This window comes from Pantherophis guttatus, chromosome 3, assembly GCF_059756535.1.
Source record: "Pantherophis guttatus breed Tessera chromosome 3, ASM5975653v1, whole genome shotgun sequence".
Lineage (NCBI taxonomy): Eukaryota > Metazoa > Chordata > Lepidosauria > Squamata > Colubridae > Pantherophis > Pantherophis guttatus.
Genome location: NC_142065.1, coordinates 53,444,133 through 53,461,622, shown reverse-complemented (window position 1 = coordinate 53,461,622; position 17,490 = coordinate 53,444,133). Strand labels below are relative to the sequence as shown.

General features: G+C 38.3%; 1 protein-coding gene and 1 non-coding gene across 3 annotated transcripts; both read right to left on the bottom strand.

Moving 5' to 3' along the window:
• Nucleotides 1–2,618: 2,618 nt before the first annotated feature.
• On the bottom strand, nt 2,619–2,967 carry LOC117664422 (small Cajal body-specific RNA 2). Its single transcript, XR_004591050.2, has one exon.
• A 4,630-nt stretch (nt 2,968–7,597) lies between these two features.
• TMEM167B (transmembrane protein 167B) lies at nt 7,598–10,817 on the bottom strand. Of its 2 annotated transcripts, none has more exons than XM_034414747.2 (3): nt 10,661–10,817; nt 10,281–10,412; nt 7,598–9,127 (listed from the first exon to the last, which is right to left on the bottom strand). In XM_034414747.2, exons 1-3 carry the CDS (start codon nt 10,668–10,670, stop codon nt 9,045–9,047), a joined length of 225 nt encoding a protein of 74 aa, XP_034270638.1. In that variant the 5' UTR covers nt 10,671–10,817; the 3' UTR covers nt 7,598–9,044. The 2 variants fall into 2 exon arrangements, with proteins under 2 accessions (XP_034270638.1, XP_087745708.1); XM_087889582.1 differs by lacking the exon at nt 10,661–10,817 and adding an exon at nt 10,512–10,645.
• Nucleotides 10,818–17,490: the final 6,673 nt, after the last annotated feature.

Genomic DNA, 17,490 nt, shown 5'->3' with positions numbered 1-17,490 from the left:
ATTGGATACTCTCTGAAGGGCCCTATTCGTTCTCTCTTTGTTCATAACATAGGCTGTGCCTGCATAGCAGAGACATCTCCTTGTAGAACATTCCTGACAACTGAGGTAGATCTCTGGTAACGGGGCCTCTCTGTTGGCAGGTGATGGGATGCTGGGAACAAAGCCAAATATGATAACATGGCAAAGTTAAGTTTTGTTTTTACATTAGGTAACGCTTTCCTAGAATTCACGTGATTTACTGTAATATGGTAGGATGTGAAAGTTATGTCCAGATATGGAGAAAATCCTTTGTATCACGGAGGTAATATGAGAATGTATAGCTGTAATCATGCCTTCTGATACGCCCAATACCCTTGCTTAATAAAAGAGAGGTCTGGAGTCAGCTCGAGGCTCTCTCATCACGAGAAACACCTGTCCTTGTGTTATCTCTCATCTGAACCTCTCATGCGGAGCCCGCCAGGATGAATGCAACACACAACATCAAGGAAAGCGACGGAACTTGAAAGGTAAGAAACAAGTCTCGCGGCCCAACACGTCCCATCCCCATCCCAATGGCAACAGCAGCCTGGCTGCTTCCCTTCCCCGCTGTCTCTAAAGAGGGGTGGCAGGTAGGGTGGAGAGAAGCGAGACGCATGGAGCGAGACGTGGCTCCCCTGGCTGTCTCTTCTTCCCCCCTCCGCCGGGCATGACAGGGCTCCTGCCCCTCATTTAGCCACCCACCCCCTTTAGGGATGTAATTTGGGGGTGGCAGGTAGGGCGGATGAGAAGCGGGACATGCGTTTTACCTTTCAAGCTCCATCACTTTCCTCGCCATTGTGTCCAGGGAAACACGCTGTAAAAGAAAGCCTTCTCGTGAGTTCGAGAAGTTTGATTGAACTGAGGGGGGGGGGAGAAGAGATGGCAAGGGGAGCCACGTCTCGCTCTAGGTGTCTCGCTTTCTCCCTGCCCCACCTGCCACCTCTTGATAAAGAGACGGCGAGGAAGGGAAGCAGCTGTTGCCATTGGGGTGGGGTCTGACGTGTTGAGCTGCTCGACTGGCACGAAGAACAAGGAGGGGAGGCAACAGCAGCGACAGGACATCCATTCCCATGCTCGACGCCTCCTGCATCCCCAAAATAATAAGACCCCCCAATAATAAGGCCAAACCCTTATTTGGGGGGGATCAAAAGAAAATAAGACCCTGTCTTATTTTGGGGAAAACACGATACTACATTCATGTAAAAGTTGGATTCAAACTGGTTACTCCCTGAACACTATCTCCTTATATTCTCAAAAAAGCACAAGGCCAAGACTTCTGTGTATATTATTTCTCCTGCTAGTTTAAGCCTTCCAACATAGAAAACGGACTTTCCAGGGGGCTTTGAATTTACTTATAATCTTCTTCTTCTCTCCATCACAGCAAACAAAATTTTGCTGTACATTCCCCTGCATTTACTATTATGGAAAGACTACATCCCCCAAAACATTGAACCCAAATATTTATTTCTAGCATAATTTTAGCAAAATATATGAGTATCTCATGCACCTTAAATAACATTAAAAAAAATATTTTTAAGTTCAATAAGCTAGATAATACATTGTGCTACATTTTAAAAGTATATTGCCAGATCCCACACTTTAAATTTGAAATTTTTTAACAAGCCAGAATATAGGCTTTCCATTTTTCTGTCCAGTCATGATCAATTCTAGGGGATGGTGTTCATCTCTATTTCTTAGCTGAGGGAGCCTGTGTTGTTCGAAGATGCTTCTGTGGCCATGTGGCTAGCATGACTATACACTGAGGTACACAGAACGCTGTTGTTACCTTCCCACTGAAGTGGTACCTATTTATGTACTTGCATGCTAAGTAAGCAGGATCTGGGGCAAGTAATGGGATCACCTTGTCATGCAGCATTCAAGTTTTGAACCCAGGGTGCTGGCTAAACAAGCTCAGTCTTTTAACCGCTATCATGTCCAAAAATGCATTCCATACACACATAATTCTTATTTTCCAGGAATGCATACCAAGTCTTCATCTTGGTCTAATCTCATTTACAAATGGCTTCTTGTCCCAACGAATAAAAATAAGAAATATCACTAATGTTATTAGTGATAGGGTTTGTCCCATTTCAGTAACTTAACAAAAGTTTCAAGTGAGGTCACATTTTGATATTTCAGAGGTATTGCTGGAACTTTTTAAACTCCCTTGATTCCTCACTATTGACCATGATAGCTGGGAGTTTCTCATTCTGTTTAATGTTGGAATTTTAATTTGGATACTAGAAATAGCATTTTTTTTAAAGCGACTTCTCAAACTTGTATGCACACATTAGTTCCTGAAGAGGAAGCTAGTTTGGAGCTGTAAGAGGCAGCACCTTACCCACCATGCGCCCGTGTGCTTTGATAAAATCCATTTTATCGTTTTTTTCAAAGGCGCATACCGTACTCAGATCGATCTTTAGAGCATCGCCAGCCTCTTGGGCGCATTAACTTTTGTTAAATTTTAAAGAAAACACACTCAACCGCCAGCACAGGGCTGCTGATTTAAGGAAAATCGAATCCTGACTTTGCTGGACGTCGGTGCTTCTAGCCCGAAGAATAAAAGGCCCACCAGAACAAAAGAAGTTCCTCGGCTGAAGCCGGATCAGAATCGCTTCGATACGCATTGGCTAGGAAGAGGAACTTTCCAACCTCCAGCCTCATCTATCTGATCAATTCATCATCTCCGACAATACTGCCGCACGCTCATTAAACCGAAGCTTCTCTGTACAGCGCCAAGGGCTTCACAGAAGCGGGTTTTTTTCATTTCAGGCCGAGAAAGCGGCGACATCTCGGCCCGATCAAATAAGATCAACGTGTAAAAAGGAATGTAATTGTTGCCGAACAGGGCCACACACACACACACACACACACACCTCACGAAGCCTCACATAAGACACACGCGGTTCAAGCATATCCTCCAACCCACGCTCGCTCCCACTCACAGGCACGCCGCGATCACTCCCCCCCTGATTGCCGACACAAAGATGGCCGGCGGGGCCTCCGCGGTTTATCTACTCCGCATTGCATTCTGGGCATCGCACAGATCTCTGGGCGGGGTTCGCGCGAGCTGCGGCTTTCCGTGAGATCCTGCGAGGGAGGAGGGAGGAGGGAGCGCTGCGCATCAGAGCCTCCAAGAAAGCCGGCGCCTGATTGGGCGTATTAGTTACTCGGTGTTCGAATGGCCGGAATTTCGAAAAGAGTTTTAAGGCTGCTGGGTAAGTAGTAGTTTCAGAATAATATATGGAGGTTGGGGGGGGAGAGTAGTTGAAGTACTTGAAGTGGTTGCCTTTTCGCTTAAATTGCCTTTTCGTTTGAATTTACTCTTCTTCCGCCACGCATCCGTGATTATTTGTGTGCTGCATTTCCACGTTACTTTCCAAAGGTTCACCGGAACCAAACAGATCCGTCAGTCGGCACAGTAAGCCTAACAGTATGTTCTATTCGTTTCCTTTCTCGATGTACAATAAACGTATGGCTTTCTTATTGGCATTTTATAGTGTGCCTAAACGTTTTAACTATGGTGTTCATCAAAAAGTCATCAACAATGAAAACTGATATTTATTTATTTATTTGTTTTATTTATTTGGTTCGATTTATATGCCGCCCTTTTCCGGAGACTCAGGGCGGCTTACAATGCGTTAAGCAATAGCCTTCATACTTTTGTATATACCTGCTTAGTAGGGCTTTGCCCCGCCCCCCCAAGCGGTGTTCTTTTTTATACAAAGTCAGCTTATTGCTCCCACAAACCGGGTCCTCATTTTACTTACTGAGGCTGAGTCAACCTTGAGCCTGGTGAGATTTGAACTTGCAGTAATTGCAGGCAGTTGGTATTACTTAACCGTGTTTTAGTCTGCTGCGCTACCAAGGCTCCTTAAAAATGCATATAAAAATGCGTTCATTAATTATATGTGCACAGTATTTCATAATAAATACAATCTGCATTAGACTAATGAGAACAATCGCAGCTAAAATTTCCTTGAAAGTGACATCGCTATAATTTGAAACTTTGGGGTTACTATGTGACAAGGCAAGTATCTATAAAGCAACTTTTCTCAACCTCAAGAAATTTTACCTACGAACCTCAACCCTGGGTAATTCTGGGAGTTGAAGTCCACACAATTTAAGAGTTGCTGTGGCTGAGAGATGCTGGTCTAAGGAATAAAAATAAAACTGTACTGTTAATTGTCTATGGAGATTCTCAATCATCCACGTAATGGTTGTCCCAAAGATGCTTTTTTTCAAGAGACAACTGGACTTCCTAGACATTTAGCTATGCACTTTGGGATGAACACCCTTCGAATGGTGCGGGAGCATGAACAGATTTCCAGGAAAATTGCAGACTACAGGAACTATTTGCACTTCAGTTTGAGATGCAGACAACACAGACTCATCCTTAACAGCCTTCACCTGTGTTCAACGGTGAAGGGACACAGGGCAGAAAATATTCTGCAGATGTCAAAATTGAACAGCCCTCTCTCAACAGAGGGGGAGGGATACAACATCATCTCCAATCTACAACACAGTCCTTTCAACAGTTCCAAGAAGGCTCTACACCCATTTGCACTACTCAGGTGACCCTGAGGACACGACAAACCTCCAAGTGGCCTCAAGGACACTCTAAAAGAATGCAAATGACCAGCTGTCTGCAAGGAGTATAAATCCTTCCATTCCCCACCATCCAATCAGAGCTGAAGAAGCTTCTTGGATGAGAAGCGAAATGTCTTCAAAGAAAAACAAGAAAGTCCATTTGCCTCTCGAAAAAAAAAAGCATATACTGTTAATCCTATGAGAACACAAGCATTCATACTGATTTTCATAGACCCTGAAAAATCTGGGAAATAAGGAGCCTGGTTGATGATAATGCAATCCTATGAATATGGACCTTCTATCTGTCATAAAAAACTGAGTATTTCTCTATCTTTCTTAGAATACCAGAGTTCCTATATCTTAGATGTAGTCATCCAAACAATTAGAACTCTACAAAGTATTTAGCTTCAACACCAAGATAACTAACTATTCAAGTGCAGGTTTTTTAAAGGTAGGAAGGCGTAAATGAAAAATATGTAATTAGAATTGATACTGATAACTGAACGCTGTAAAAATGGAAATGTGATTTTAAAATAAAAAAGATGAATAAAGATTATTTAAAAAAAATAAAAAACATTAACTACCTTTGTTATAGGTACAGTATTATACATGTTTCTAAGAATATATTTACATTCTTTTACAAATGGATTTTCCCCCTCTTACCTCCAGATAAAAAGATAAAATTGCCAGATTATATTACTGCTAGTGAATAGCCAATATTGATGTTGGCTTCTTCAATGAGACAGTGAAAATGTTATAAGATTTTCAAAAACTTAGTCTCATCATCTGCAATTTGATGAAAATTATAGATTAGCCATACATAGGAAGGGCAACTACTTTAAAATGGAAACAAATTTAAGTTTTCAAGTGTGAATATATTAGTTATAAAGAACATAAAACTCCATCTTTGTTTTTGTTTTGGGAGTGTTGAAATTACTATAAACAGTCATTTTAATTTATTAATGAATTATGTGGAAGAATTCAACAGAAGCAAGCAGAAAGTAATCCTGACTGCTTAGTAAAATGTTAGAATTGCAATTAAAGCTTCACATTTTTCTTGACAATATCATACCAGCTACATTTTTATTCCTTTTGTGCAGTCTCATATTCACAACAGGTATGGAAAGAAGTTGCAGATACAGTAAGTGAAGAAAGAATTGAAGAATTATAAGCAGAAAGTTCATTTGCAACTAAATAAACCAATTACAGAGCAATTCTCACTAAATGACTAATTAATTAAACTCCATTGGAATTGGATGTTATCAGTATTAGGTGTTCTAATGCTTCACTGCTTCACTGCATTTCCAGATGGCTTCCATATGTGTATGAATTGATACAAATATAACTAAACTATTTATTAAATTTCTAGGCTGCCCATCTCACTATCCAATTTAAAAGAGACCCTACAATAATAAGTAGAGGCATTTAATATTTGGGATAAATACAGAGAAAAAGTCCAGGTTTTTCCCTCTTTGCTTCGTTTTTTTAATACAAAGGAAGCCAAAATATTTGTCCATTGGAAAAGTAACAATTTGCTCAGGTTGCAAGACTTAAAATCTTTTCAGATTCTTACAAGGATCTAGTTTACCTGAGTAGTCCTTTCAGATAAATAACACAAAAATAACTTCAGGAACAAGAGGGAATACAGGTATTCAACTTGCTTAGTGGCAGTTTGAAGTTACAACAGCACTGAAAAAAGTGGCTTATGGCTTTTTCATATAGCTATTGCAGCATCCCGTGTCACGTGATCAAAATTTGGATGCTTTGCAACTCGTATATATTTTCTGAAATGTTTTTGAAATGTAATGAGTTTGATCATTTTTCTTATATGATCAACCTTTTTGGAAAATAATTTATATTAGAATGAAACATATGTTTAAAGTTTAATCCCTTTTGTAACCTGCAATATTTTTATTGAATTTTACCAAGTTGCATATTCCATCTAAAGATACAGAACTAGTTGTATATATGTTACCTGCAGAAAAAGTATATGTTTTTTATTGAAAAGGATGTTTGAGTCCTTCCTTGGAAGAATGGCTGTCAAGTTATAGGAATATACCTTGATGTCCAAAGTAATTTCATTTTTAAAGAGTAAATCTTGATGCAGAATTCAATTTCTAACTGGAAACCATTTTTCATAGATCTGTACTACACCTCATTTTTTTCTACACTGGAGTCTACATTTCAATTTTCTGAGAAATTTGATCTCTAATGTTGATCTAATTATATCCTATTTTTCCAAAGAGTGTTTTATTTTGTTAACCAATAATAGCAATTTTAGTTTTTCCTTTAAAAATGATATATTTCATAGCTTTATGAGCAACTAATATATTTAAAAATAGTATTCATGATATTTCAGATAGTTTATTAAATATCTTTATATTCTTTTCATATGTCTTTTATTAATTGTTCATATTCTTTTAAAATGTTTAATATAAAGATGAAAAAACCTAAACACTACAAAACTTGGTCATCAGCTTTAGGTGAAGAAAGGAAATGAAGAGAAGATTTAGTGGATCAAGCAAGTTCACTTCCAATGGTTAAAAGAAATTTAAATAAGAGCATTTTGAATAATAGAGCTAAAACAAAGCCATTTCTTATGCATGGCAGATTTTCATATAATCCCATCAGGGAAAATGGATATATATCATTACATTGTATCGAAATGCTTGTCAGCATTTCTTCATGTTCTTTTAAAAATTTGACAAAAGCAGTGAAGAATAAATTGTATTTTTTAGAGTCTGATATTTATCTTCATTAATGGAATAATCCTAGCATTGATCTTTGACAGCATTATGGTTTCCCAGAATTATGTATTTGTAAAGTACCTGTAGAAAGGTTCCCTAAATTACAAATAATCAAAAACGGAATATCTCTAATAGATTTTTTTTTCAGAAAACCATTAAGATTATAATATTTCCTTCCAATCACTGTCTAGATAATTAGCTTTCATAGCAAACATGAAAATATCTTCAAATAGACAAGAAGCTTTTTAAAAAGTTGCTTTACTGATTGCTAACTTGTATCATTAATGTGGTCAACCATTTATGCAATTTGTTAAAAGAAATCTAACATTTCCATTGGAGACATGCCTTGAAGTAAAATCCTCTAAATGCTGAAATGCTGAAAGTAATAACCCACTACTCAAAGTAGCACCTTATTTTTGTCTTTCCATTTCTACATCAAACTGACAAAATTTTTATTTCTATAGTTTCTAACAGCAAGAAATCACACAGGAAAAAAAAAGAGAAGGGTTCAAATATATATCAGATAGGAAGTACAGGGAAGATAAAAAAAGGCAGATTTATTCAAACACATATTGCTGGAATACCAAAGGCCAAATTATGGCTTTAGTGTTCTTGCTGATTTATAAATATGTAATTAGTACTGTGACAAAATTACAATGTTGAAAAAGAAACTTGGCTTTCTCAGGTTGAACTGATATATAAAACAATGGATTAAAATTGTTTAGGGCCAATGTTGAAACTATTTGTGAATCAGCCAGATGCTTACAACATTATAAACATTAAACAGACAAGTCAAACATGCTCTTTTACAGTAATGCTCCTATTTTAGAAGAGAATCTCCTACACTTCAAGCACATGGTGATAGGAGATTACTATCAAAAGGAGGAGTGGAATGAGGAAAATTTAAAAGTATAATAAAAATAAAGACTAGAACAAATCTCTTAAGTATGTACACGTCTCAAAATATACATGTTATCTTTATATGTAATTTAAACATGTTAGCAACTCACGTCTTATGTAACAGCATATGCCCCCCCGTTTTCTCCAATACCATATCATATTTTAAGTTCTTTTAATTCTTACTTGCAAACTAGGTTCTACAAAATAACATGACATTTTAACCATACTCAGCAATTTTAATTATAGCAAAAGATAAGTGAACACCACCAAATTGTATTTTGTTTCCTTTATGTTTCAATACTTCAAGAATTCCACAATCCATAAATGTTTTGTTCTATCATTGGCTAGTTTCTCCTCTTCAGTTATTCCTGTTATAATGAGTTTGGGTTAAGTATAGTAATCAAAGAAAAAAAATTATAGCCTTTCAATGCTACTACATTTTGGGGACAAAAGAAACACTAGAGTAACCTTTCCACTTCCATGTTATATCAAACTCTGGAAAAAGCATCACTCATTTCTACTTGTCACAAACCTGTGATATTTCTTTTGTATAGACTAATATTAATTTTAATAATCTGCACATAAAACATTCTTTTGATTTTTGTTGAAACTCTCTTAGACGTTCTATCTAAACAACATTCCCTTGGTCTCAAGCAAGACATGGCCACAGAAGAATTTCTTCTTGCCATCTGTATAGGTTCTTGTGAATTCTGCTAGGAGGTACAGTTCTCTGAAGCAAAAGAGCATAGTGTCTTCATTTAAACAGTTGTCCATCTGAAGCAGTGGGATTCATTTTACAAAGAGGACATAAAAAGCCATGACAATACAGGATATTGCCACTGCTGAATGAAGTCTGGTACCAATGACTGCCGCTGAAAAACATCAAAGACCATTTATTATTCAAACAATAATAAGTACATGTTATTTCATATAATTCTTCGACAATGAAGAAAAATAAAAATGCTTTCTTGCAATGCACACTAAGAGTGCACTGCCAGCCTCGCTAACTTCAAATCTTTTGACCCAACATTTCAAGCCAGTTTTCTGCATACTGCTCACAGAATCCCTTTAAGATTTCTCAATTTGTTATCACTGGCATAGAATCCTTCTATAACACTGCCAGCACTTTTGAGCCACAGCAGAGACCACTACAATAGAAGTCTACCTCTACCCAACTTGCTGATCTCGTCAACCAGTGAAAAGTGATATTCACCAGCACATTGTCCTACCACCTTTGTGAGTAACATAAGGTTAAACATGATTAAACCCTCTGGTCTCAATATATATATGCTATACCAAGGCTAAAGTTGAATGAACCGTTTGCTTTATATAAGCAACTTTGAGATGATTTCCAATCATCTCAAAGTGTCAACACCCTTACTTTATCAAATAAATGTAAAGAGATTTAAAGCTAAATCACAAGGGGAACATATAGCAGATGCTTAATTAACTTCTATCCACCCAAGTCCGATTTACACACCAAGCTACCTTCCATCTAACCCAAGGTTTCCCAAACTTCCTTGGGGAAGTTCAGAAAGTGTCTCAGGAAAAGTGGGGGCGGGGAAGAACCTTTGAGTTGTGTTCATTGTCACAATAAAATCCACCTATTCCAGGGGTGGGCAACTGTGGCCCTTTTACAACCTGTGGACTTCAACTCCCAGAATTCCTGAGACAGGTTGGCTGTCTCAGGAATTCTGGGAGTTGAAGTCCACAGGTTGTAAAAGAGCCACAGTTGCCCACCCCTGGCCTATTCCAAAGTTTTATTGTACTGTTTTCATTGCTCATTTGTATTCGGGGTTTTTTTTAAACGGAGATTTATATGCTAAGTTTATATACTAAAGGGAAGTGCGATGGCAAAAAAAAAAAGTTTAGAAACCCTTAAATTGTCTTTCCTGCCGAAGATGCAATCAGCTTGACTTCTGCTACTACTCAAAGCTTCTCCGACAGGTCTTACTCCTGCTTGTCTGAAGTTTTCCCCTCTGCTTTTACCGTGTCGGTCCTTGACGCTCAGTGCGAGGCGCCTACCTTTGTAAAATACACCCCAGACGCCCCTCTTCTCCGACAGAAGCCAGGTTTTCAGGCGAGGCACCTTCCGGAAATAGGCGCAGGTGCAAACGAAGAGCAAGCCGAAGACCAAGAGCCCGTCCAGGGAATACACTGCGAAGAACAGGGAAAAGAAAGTCGGTGCCGGTGGCGAGGATCGTTCCTGCTTTCGGGGACTGGGGGGGGGGAGGAAGCATGAAAAGGGGGACTGACCCACGGAGGTCTGGGGACTCTGACACGGGAGAACCGCCCCACTCCCGGGAGCATAAGTACTCGGGTGGGCCGGCGAGCGGGGAATGCCCAACATTGACCCGAGAGAACAGCCAGGAGAAGGTTTCGAGGGGAGAGAACCGGCTGCCCACCATTAGCCATGACGACCGCCCCACCAGCCAAAGGCGAACTCGTCACCGCATCTCTAGGAGGAACGAACGGCCAGCGCGGCACCGGAACCGCCAAGTGAGGCTAATCGAGCTCAGATAGATAGGCCAAGCGTTCTTGATCGCCGAAGAGTCCTAGAACGGCGCGCCTCGTCCTTTCAGGCAGCAACAAACGAAGGCCGATAAAACTGATTGGTCGGTCGGGCGACGCGCCCGCAAGTTTTTTGGTTTTTTGTTTTAAATCTGTGGATCGGGTTTCTTGTTCGTTTTGGAAGTAATGTTTTGTCTTTTATTAAAATAAAAGTGGTAACTTCGGCTCGTAGACCGGGGATACATATGACTATTCTCAGTCAACATTTAACAGCACTTTAGTCCGCTGCACCACCGAGGCTCAATTTTCACATCAAAATTGAAAGTTGAAACAGTGTCCTCGTTTCCTTGAAGCAACTCATAGGAACTAAAGTTTGTTTACTTATCTATTTATTATTGTATTAATATCCAGATTTTTCTCTTCTGCCTGCTTGCAGTCTACTGACTAGCCTAGAATTGCATAGTGAGCCCCCTAGATACGGATTCGCACTGCGTGATCCTATAAAGCAAGATGAACAAAAGATAAACCATTGTTAAGAAATATGGGGTTGATGTAAAGATAAAATATCTGAAGGTTTTTTCTATAAAAGATATAAGTTTCTGTTATAAATTGGTATTTTAGAAATGGATTTATGCACAAGAGAATATTAATCGTTAGACTCACTGTCTAATTGTTTGGAATGATGGTTTTATGTTTTGTTTTCGTTTTAAAATAAAATAAAAATTAAAAAAAAGATAAACCATTGTTTTCAAATAATTGAAGCTGTGGAGACTTTAAAAAGAATATGAATTCGGAGGTGCTAGTTGGGCTATATACTATAGAGTTCAATGTCTTCCTGCATGCACAAATTCAAACTTCCATAACAGCCGTCTGTCCATATTTTCTTGGAACACATCCAATAAAGAGGAGCTCATCACTTCTCTATGCAATCATTTCTACATTGGATTAGGAACTACAACCGTATGTATTGGGATTGCTTCATGTTAGAAATGATTTGATATGCCTTGTAATAACTGCTGTGAATGGCAACCAAGACATCTAGGGTGGCCAGATTGAACAAGGAGTCCACCTTGGGAACATCCATAGTGTTAAAAACCTGTGAATATAAGGTTGCTCAGCATTCATGAGCAAATTGGAGGCTCCCAGTGTCTTCTAAGACACTGCAATAATCAAATCAAAATGAATACTCTTCCGTAAAACAAGGGAAGTGCTAGGTTTAGATAAGATGATATTCTCAAGCAACTGTGAAACAATTCACACTAAAGGTGAGAAAAAGCAGAAGTTGAAAATGAAAATGCTACAAAAACAGACTTACTAACAAAGCCAAGCTGGGTTTTGAGCTCTACAGAGAATCCTGGAGCGTGGCAGATTCCTAGAGAAGGATCCAAAACTAAGGATACCTGAGCCAAAAATAGCAAATGTTTTGAAAGGTGAAAGAGAATAGATAGTACCTCACAATCACTTAAAGCACTTGAGAGAACAGGTTATGGCTAAATTGCTATGGAGAAAATCTATGTAGTTGGTGGGAGCTGAAAACAACTTGATGGCACATAATAAATCAATCTGAATCTTAATTAGTCTGAGAACCAAGACTTATACCAGGGGTTTTTCTGGATGAGCTACTAACCACAGGCAATCTACACAGTCAAATTGAGAAGGTTTGAACTGACAACATTACACCTGGCTGACTTTTATCATGGAGCAGAGGCAGATTGCAATCGTGCTTTCCTGTTGTGCTTTAACAGTGCCTTTAAAAAAACCTAATTTATGCTGACAAGAGCCCAACTTGTGGGGTTCTCTGCTGTGGCAAAGTGGTTGCTGTATGAAACTGCCAGCATACCTCTTTCCCCCTAGTTACAAGATCATTCATGGGCATTTTCAGGAAAACTGCCTCCAAGGAAAGGAACATGACCATCTCAAGCCTGTCCTCTGCTTTGCGAGGCAGACACTGGGTGTTACATGAGTTTCTTCCATATCTCTGGCAACCAGTAGTCAAATTTGATGGGCACAGTGGTAAAAATAGAGTTTTGACTAATTTTCTGAGTTCTGTTTTCTTAAGAATTTGCCTATTGTCATTGGCAATAAACTTAATGTATTCTTCAGAAAAGGGTGGCTATTACCTGTACACAGAATTGCTGCTTAGAGAGGCATGTAGCTATTTTGCATTCATATCAAAAAGCCTTTAAACATTTTTCTGTGATCTATATAGGTATATACAAATTGCATTGTATTTAGCTATGATACTGTGATGCTCTATTCCAGCACTATCTTGTGTCTCTGAGATGGATGAGAAGACATCACCTTATTGTAGAGCGGTGATGCAGTCCATCATTGTCAAAGAATATGGCTGAAAGTAACCAAGGAAAAAGAATAAGAAGAGAAGAGTATACAAAAATTCCAATAATCAAAGAAAAACAACAGCAAAACATTTACAGAACAGAACTTTGCTGTTCTTTTTTATTTTTATTTTTAAAAACAACGAAGTATTATGCTCTAATGCTAAATTGAACAGTACATTTTTACAGTGCTATAAGTAAAATTGATCCAGGCCCTCATTGACCTCCCTGACTAACCTAAATTATCCTTATCTATGTTCTTCTAAGTATTTTGATGAAGTTTAGAATTTTAATGCATCTATAAATGTGTTGCTGGGTAATAAAATATGTATTTATTTATTTTTATTTACATCAAAATGTGCATGCATGTACACACATGCAAACACACACACACACACACAAATTTCAAAATGACTCCTACATGTCACAAAAAAGTACATAAAGCAAAATTTAAAAACCATTAACTGAACTCTACCAGTCTTCAAATTCTTACAAATGAAATGTTCTGTGGCAGGGGTCTCCAAATTGGGCAACTTTTTAAGACCTGTGGTCCGAATTCAGCTCTCAGAATTCCTCAGCCAGCCATGCTTGTTGAAGTCCGCAAGTTTTAAAGTTCCCTTTTCATTGATTATTTTATAGGCTCTATTATTTTACTTCTGTTTAGGCTCCTTTCATTTTCTTCCTTTTTATTATTGTAAGCTGCCTAGAGTAACCCTACAGCAAGATAGATGACAAATCAATAATAAAAATTTTTTCATCTGGTTGAGTATAATATGTACAGTAAAAGCAATTGTACCATCAGGTGGCAGTCTTGAGCCTCCATTTCTGACTTAGAAAATATTAAAATACAAGGCAACAATTTGTAGAGAAAGAAGAAAGTTGTAGTTGCAACACACATCTGGAGGATGCCCTGTTGAGGAAAGATTAAAGAATGAAAGAATATGGTGTTTTAATGACAGAAAGAGCAAACTAGATTACTTCTTGGAATTTTCATGATATAAATGAGAGATACCATGCACTATTTGCTGCTTTATGTCCTAGGACTTGTTCCTATTTATTTATTTGTGTTTGTTTGTTTGTTTGTTTGTTTGTTTGTTTGTTTGATTTATATGCCATCCTTCTCCAGAGACTCAGGGCGTCTTACAATGCTTTTAAGCAATAGCCTTCATACTTTTGTATATACCTGCTTAGTAGGGCTTTTGCCCCCCCCCAAGCGTTTTTCTATTTTATACAAAGTCAGCTTATTGCCCCCACAAACCAGGTCCTCATTTTACCTACATCAGAAGGATGGAAGGCTGAATCAATCTTGAGTTACCTCTTAACATGGCCCAGTAATAACCCAATTACACCAATTTCCTACTTTGTTCCTACAACTTTATCTTTACTCATCCTCCCATCCATGAGAGAGTCAGGCTCAAGTTGGTCATTAATAATACCGTAAAAATGTGACACTTCCCCCCCATATCCCAACACTACCCAAGACCTATCTCAGGATATTTAGTGTTATTATTTTAAAAACCAAGTCAGATATATGTTGCAGGTGTACCCTGTATGAAGGCATACCCCTTCTCCTTCGATCACTAGGCATTTTCCACTCAGATATTTCTCTCCCAGCCTTTGCCCTTCAGCATTTGTCAGTCCCACTTGGTAAAACAGATCAGGAGATCAACTCTGCAGGAAGGCTAAAATTACTTTTACTGAGGTTGGCTATTATAAAAAATCTTGCAACTCTGTGCTATCCCTCCTTCTCCTTATATTCCAATGAAATAAGAAGGCATGTACCTGTGTTACTTCCAAATGTTATCCTGTTGTTTTGGACTTAAAAAATGCTTCAGCCCCTTTTGCCTAGGAAACAGTTCCTGCATATCTCCATCAAGGTTATCTTCCTTACTCTGTACACTATTAGAGCTTTGCTTCCTTTATCCCTTTATATAGTCAGCCCAGTAAGGTAGACCAGACTAAGAGAACCAATGCCAAATAGGTCAGGATTACTTTTATTGTAACAGCTATAGTAACAGAATCTTGCAGGTCTGGGTGTGCGTCCTTCTCCCTCATTTTATCTTAGTGTGAACTAAGGAGGTGTGAACTAAAGAGGTGTTTGGGATGTTTTATCATGTTATTTTCTTGGCCCAGGCTGAAGCCCTCCTTATCTGACAATTGCTTTGGTAGGAGCTCTGACCTTGGGATAGCCATTTCTCTCTCTGCCCAGGGAAGTGCAATGGCAAACCGCTTCTGAAAATCTTGCCAAGAAAACTGCATGGACTTGTTTAGGCAGACTCCAAGAGTTGAACATGATTGAATGTAAGAAAAACAAACTGATTTAAATACTGATTTACACAGTGGTTCTTGGAATTCTACACTGGAGAAGAAAGAGATTTAAAAAAAAAAAAAAAATCTCCCAGAAAAACACCAACATTTAGACAAGGGTTCAGGTGGTCATGATTAATGTGAGTTCAAATAACGTATTATTTGATTTAGTGCAAATTATAAATTGATGACATCACATATTTGAGTAATTTGGGACTTCCTTATTAGAGCAGGCTGCTCATACATTCTCTCTGCTCAACCGGCAATAAATGGCATTATGGTTTAGGGAGTGGTCTATGCCCTTGAGGTTAACTGGAGCTAATCTAGCTTCACAGGATGGGTGTAATCAAAGCATATATTTAATACAGTATATCCTTAGGCTTTTAACAATATGTAAGCAAAGTTTTTAATAGCTTTACCTAAATATAGCTATTAAAAGACTAAGAATAAATATTATTAAAAAATAAAGAACTAAACTTCTCCCCCAAATTAGAGAAAGTTCACAAAGGCAATTACTTAAGGGTATTTAATAACACCTAGAAAACAGTTTAATAATGCCAGGGACTAGCCTCAAGTGATACTGAGAATTTAATCAAATTGGAACATATTTAGATATATGATGATTTTTTTAAAAAAAATAATTCATAGTTTTCATTCAAAGAAGGAAATACCAATCAAGATATTGCACTAGATGTTTTTTTAGCTTTATTATTAGCATTCGAGGAAACAAAAAAACTGTAAAGAATTGATAATTTTTGTTAGTTGCTGCAAGACAATTCATAATTATCCCAAACTGTGTTTGGGAGACAGAATAATTTCTGGTAAATTGTTGATATGACTTTATTATGTATGCTCAAGGTGGAACCAATTTTTGTGGTCCTCTAACTCACAATTAGCCAGGTAAAGTATTTGTCAGTTTAAAAGAACTAACAAGCATTGTATTATTCTATAGCATTGTTTAATATGGTAATGTCTTTTAACATTTGGAAGCTTTATTGTGAAATAATGAATTATCTCATTGTAGTTACCTTTTCCTTAAGGACAATAAAAATATTTATTCAAATTCTTACCCAGCACTCTCTCTACACCCTATGATAAACTATCACTCTCTTTACACCCTATGATAAACTATTGATAAAAAAATAACGTGGTTCTAGCACCCACAGTTGTGAGTGTTGGGGTGAGAATTAGATATACTGTATGCATTGCTGGTTTTGGACAAAGTACGTTTTGGGTTGGAATTCCTTGATATTGATAGCTATAGTTATGTAACGGCCAGAAGTGGAAGTTACTTTTCTGCATAACAAGTGGTGCTTGATTTATCATATGGAGATGGAGAACTGAGTTTCAGGTTAAATAAGTATTTCTATATTTATTAGACAGTATGAAGAGTCATGTTTAATCTTCCTTGAAACTGATGCTTAATTGTAGTGTTTTTATGCTTAGTTATAGCCTTCAATTTATTTATTTATTTATTTGTTTTAATTTGTATACCGCCGTTCTTCAGCAGGACTCAGGGCGGTGAACAGCCAGAATAAAACAGAACATACAAAATTTGAAAACAGTTTAAAAAATAATTAAATATTTTTGGCCATAATTTAAAACAACCCAATTAAAATCAATTCAATTTAACCGAAACAGTGTGATCAAGCCAGCCCGGCTAGGTGAAATAAATAAGTTTTCAGGGCCTGACGAAAAGTCCAGAGGTCTGGTATTGTGCGTATCTTTGGGGGGGGGTTGTTCCAGAGGGCGGGCACCGCCACAGAGAAGGTTCTCCCCCTGAGGGTCGCCAGCCGACATTGTCTGGCGGACAGCACCCTGAGGAGGCCCTCTCTGTGCGAGTGTATTGGCCGGTGAGAAGGCAGTCTCGTAGATACCCCGGCCCTAAGCCATGGAGCGCTTTAAAGGTGGTCACCAACACCTTGAAGCGCACCCGGAAGACCACCGGGAGCCAGTGCAGCTCGCGCAGGAGAGGTGTCACATGGGAGCGCCCCATTGCTCCCATAATCCCCCGCGCGGCCGCATTCTGGACTAGCTGAGCCTCCGGGTGCACCCCAGGGGGAGCCCCATGTAGCGAGCAT

What these genes read in the sequence shown, in the direction of transcription:
- TMEM167B (XM_087889582.1), bottom strand. Translation starts at nt 10,605, where the DNA reads ATGTTGGGCATTCCCCGCTCGCCGGCCCACCCGAGTACTTATGCTCCC. An exon ending in GAGTCCCCAGACCTCCGTGG is followed by an intron (nt 10,413 to 10,511) that starts GTCAGTCCCCCT and finishes TGTTCTTCGCAG; the next exon opens with TGTATTCCCTGGACGGGCTC. An exon ending in CTGGGGTGTATTTTACAAAG is followed by an intron (nt 9,128 to 10,280) that starts GTAGGCGCCTCG and finishes GATGTTTTTCAG; the next exon opens with CGGCAGTCATTGGTACCAGA.